The sequence below is a fragment of the Myotis brandtii genome, unplaced genomic scaffold (assembly GCF_000412655.1).
Source record: "Myotis brandtii unplaced genomic scaffold, ASM41265v1 scaffold463, whole genome shotgun sequence".
NCBI classification, from domain to species: domain Eukaryota; kingdom Metazoa; phylum Chordata; class Mammalia; order Chiroptera; family Vespertilionidae; genus Myotis; species Myotis brandtii.
Genome location: NW_005367694.1, coordinates 479,841 through 483,805, shown reverse-complemented (window position 1 = coordinate 483,805; position 3,965 = coordinate 479,841). Strand labels below are relative to the sequence as shown.

The 3,965-nt window shown below is 49.3% G+C and overlaps 1 protein-coding gene across 1 annotated transcript in view; it reads right to left on the bottom strand.

The window, feature by feature from the left end:
* Positions 1-3,419, bottom strand: part of BCL7A (B-cell CLL/lymphoma 7A) — a 28,560-nt gene extending 25,141 nt beyond the window's left edge. Inside the window, exon 1 of the mRNA XM_005875561.2 lies at positions 3,415-3,419. Coding sequence (XP_005875623.1) covers positions 3,415-3,419 — 5 coding nt within the window. The remainder of the gene's footprint in view (positions 1-3,414) is intronic.
* Positions 3,420-3,965: the final 546 nt, after the last annotated feature.

The window sequence follows — 3,965 nt, the reverse complement described above, 5'->3', positions numbered from 1 at the left end:
TGATTCTCTCTCATCATTGATGTTTCTATCTTTCTCTCTCCCTCTCCCTTCCTCTCTGAAATCAATAAAAGTATATTTTTAAAAATAAAAATAAAGTAAAATGTATTCCTAGGGATCACTGGAGGCCCAGGGTGACCTTACCTTCCTTGAGAGATGCTTTACGTTTGCTCTGCCAGGCTCCTGATGACATGGCTAGTCCAGGATGACCCACATGCAAGTTCAGGACTGGTGGGTCCCTGGACCACCCAGGCGATGCCAATAGAGGTTGCCCAATTGAGCAAGGCTAGTTTGCCCCTGAGGGTTGGGTCCCTGACGCGGGGCAGCTGGCTGATAGGCCTGCACTTCCCAATTCTGTGTTCAGTGACCTCCCGTGGAGAGTTTGGAAAGGCCATGGCGGGGGCATTTACACCATGGAAATTGGCAAAAGCTCCATACACATCAGGACCTTTCCCCAGTCCTACCCAGAGCGGGTTGGTAAACATTTACCAGGACACCAATGGCAGAGCTTAATGAGGTCCAGAAATACTGTGGGGAAGGTCTCCCCCAAAGAGTGAGCCTTATGATGAGTTTCAAAAAGACTGGGGATCCTGTGGGGGAAAAAGTTTTTTTGATAAACCAGACACTGAAATCTGCCTCTCAGTATTTTTTCTTGCCTATAAGCACAACTGTAAAAACTCACAGCTCAGATACTAGTGGATCGGCAACTCGCATATCCATCGACGCAGCCATTGGCTTGCCTGAAAGTTAGGCCACTTTAAGTCATATGAAAATAGATAGCCCTGGCCCGTTTGGCTCAGTGGATAGAGTGTCGGCTTGCCGACCAAAGGATCCCGGGTTTGATTCCCGTCAAGGGCATGTACCTTGGTTGCAGGCTCCTCCCCTGCCCAGGCCCTGGTCAGAGCTCCTGCGGGAGGCAACCAATCAATGTGTTTCTCTCACATCGATGTTTCTCTCAGTCTTTCCCTATCTCTTCCACTCTCCCTAAAAATCAATGGAAAAATATCCTCGAGTGAAGATTAGCAACAACAAAAATAAATAAAAAGAAAATAAAGAGACAGTACACATAGTGTTTTGAAAGACTAATGTGTTCAAAGGCGAGACAAGGTCATCGAGATACTCCTCTAACCATAAATGATTAAGCGCAGACGGTGGGGTCATGACCGTGTGACCCGGAGCAAAGTGGGAACCCGTCCACCAACGGGCTTGGGGACTTCTCGGGTCAGGCATCTAGAAGGCTGCCCAGGCGTCAGCTGCTTCACTCCCAGGGGTGCAGTCGTTCTGGCTGCCAAGCATCTGAAGTTCCCCCCACCCCCCACCAGAGAAGCTATAGGGGCCCTGTTTCTCTCTTCACCCAGGGAATTAGGTCCTGGGCATTAGCCAGTTGGGGGATGGTCTAGCTGATTTTTTTAAAATAATAGCATTATTGTCTGGCCAGTGTGGCTCAGTGGTTGAGCATTCACTTCCCAGTCAGGGCTCATGTCTGGGTTTCGGACTCAATCCCCCCAGTAGGGGGCATGCAGGAGGCAGCCGATCAATGATTCTCTCTCATCATGGATGTTTCTCTCTTTCTCCCTCTCCCATCCTCTCTGAAATCAATAAAAACACACATATACACTATATTTAAAGTAATAAATAGCATTGTTGAAATATAATTAACATACCATAAAACACACCCTTTTAAAGTGGTTTTTACTATGGTCATTGAGTTGTGAAGCCATCACCACAATCAATCTTAGAATCTTTTTGTCATCCCAGAAAGAAACCCTCCACTTACATTAGCAGTCAGTCTTCCTCTCCCCTCCCCAGCCCCAGCCACCAGGAATCTACTTCCTGTCTCTACGGATTTGCCTATTCTGGACATTTCACATAAAAGAAACTGTATAATATGTGTCCTTTTGCATCTGGCTTCTTTTTACTTGGCATGTTTACGAGGTTCATCCATGTTGTAGCGCGTATTAATACTTCATTCCTTTTTATGACTGAATGATAGTCCACTGTATGGATTTACCACATTTTGTTTATCCGTGCATCCTTTGTTGGACATTGGGTTGTCTCCCCTTTTTGGCTATTATGAATCACGTTGCGATGAACATCAGTATGCAGGTGTGCATGCAGGTGTGCATTTTCATTTCTCTTACCTATATTCCTACGAGTGCAATTGCTGGGCCACATGGTAACACTATGTTTAATATTTTTAGGAAGCGCCAGGCTGTTTTCCAATGTGGCTGCACCATTGTATGTTTCCACCGGCATTAAATGAAGTTTCCAACTTCTCCACGTCCTCACCAACACATGTTATTGTCTTTTTGATTTCAGCCATCCTGGTGGAGGTGAAGTGGTATATCACTGTGGCTTTGATTCTGGCTTTGATTTTGAGAGAGGGAGAGGGAGTGGGAGAGAGAGAGAGAGAGAGAGAGAGAGAGAGAAGGGGCAGGAGAGAACTGACTCATAACAGAGTGGCCCTTGGAGCACCTAAGAGGATTGGAGCACTGAGCTCCCATGGGTGGCAGTGCAGCTGGCATCGGCTGCCTCGGTCCCTGCTCATCCTCTGAGGTTACTTGGTCTCTCCATTGATTCTGTGAGTTACCCGACAGTCTTCAAATAAAGTCCCTTTCCAAGTAAGCTAATGAGAACCAATCCCTATGGCCACAAACCAGAGACCGTGACTGATGCCATATCCAAGCCCCTCAGTCATTACACATCCTGAATGCCTTGTCTCTGGTTGTAATCCTTCCCCTTCCCTGAATAGTCTCCTCACTCTTGTCCCTTTCCCCAGCCACACCCTCCTGCCCATCACCCATTTCTATGCCTCTAAGATGCAAACTTACTCCATTTTGCCTTCATTTAAATAGTCAAGTTTAACCTCCTTGATTCAGCACACAAGGCCATCCATAATGTGACCTCTGCCTTCTCTGGCCATCGCCCCCAGGCACCCCTCAGATTGGCTTAGAGTGCCTCGATTATGTAATTTCTCCTCTGCCTTCCCTGATCCCCTCCCTCCCACCATCTGCTCTGGATGCCCCTATATCATGGCACCAGATGTATAATTATTGACGCTTCCCTCGCTACGATGTAGCATTCTTAGGCACAAGAACCATGCTTCGCGCCACAGTGTGTCTCAGCTTAGCCACTGTGTTAACACTGAGGTCACTATCAGAGGATCTCTGGGCCACACTGGGATGGGGTGGGGGTAGTGGCCAGCATTTGCTGGAGCTTTACCGCAGCAAGGCTGCCTTCTATGATCGATCACCAGGGGATTCGGGCAAATGCATAAACGTGATTGCGCGTGAAGGGGCAACGAGATCACGGAGAAGACCGTGCTTACGTGTTTAACAAACATTGGGATCCCTAGAAAATGAAGAAGACGACATGCCAACTCAGGGCTGAAACCCACTGTGAGCGTTTCCACCTTGCGCCATGGTCGCGAGAGAACAGCCACGCCAGGGCTGGCTCCACACCTGACGTGACGTCCGTGTGGCTTCTGGCTCCGAGGCACACTGTGCCCCCGTCTGCAATGTTCTCCTCGTTCCCTTGCCACGAGGGGCTGTCAGCTTCTCTGCACTTGGGACCCGAGGTTCACCACCCCACCCGCTGCTCCCTTCACCAGGACGGACACTTTGGTGTCGACAGTCCCCACTGCAGCATGAGTGACTTCAAGCGATGCAGAGAGGCAGGGGGGCCCCGGTGGGCAGCGATCGCCCTGGGCCTGAGGCCTGGCACCTGGGCATGACGAATACCCGCTGTGACCTAGGAAGGCAGGAGGCCTTTCCGCAGCTCAGGAAACACGAGCTTAAGGTACAGGGACCCCACTAGTTACTGTCCTGAGGCCGGTCCCCACACTCAGGATTGCACTGCTGGTAGAGACTGTTGCATCACCTGGGCTGTTTTCTTTTCTTTTTTTGGTAATATTCCTTTAAGCTAAGCTAGCAGAGGGTAGTTACCCGACCTATGAGTCGGGTGGCAAC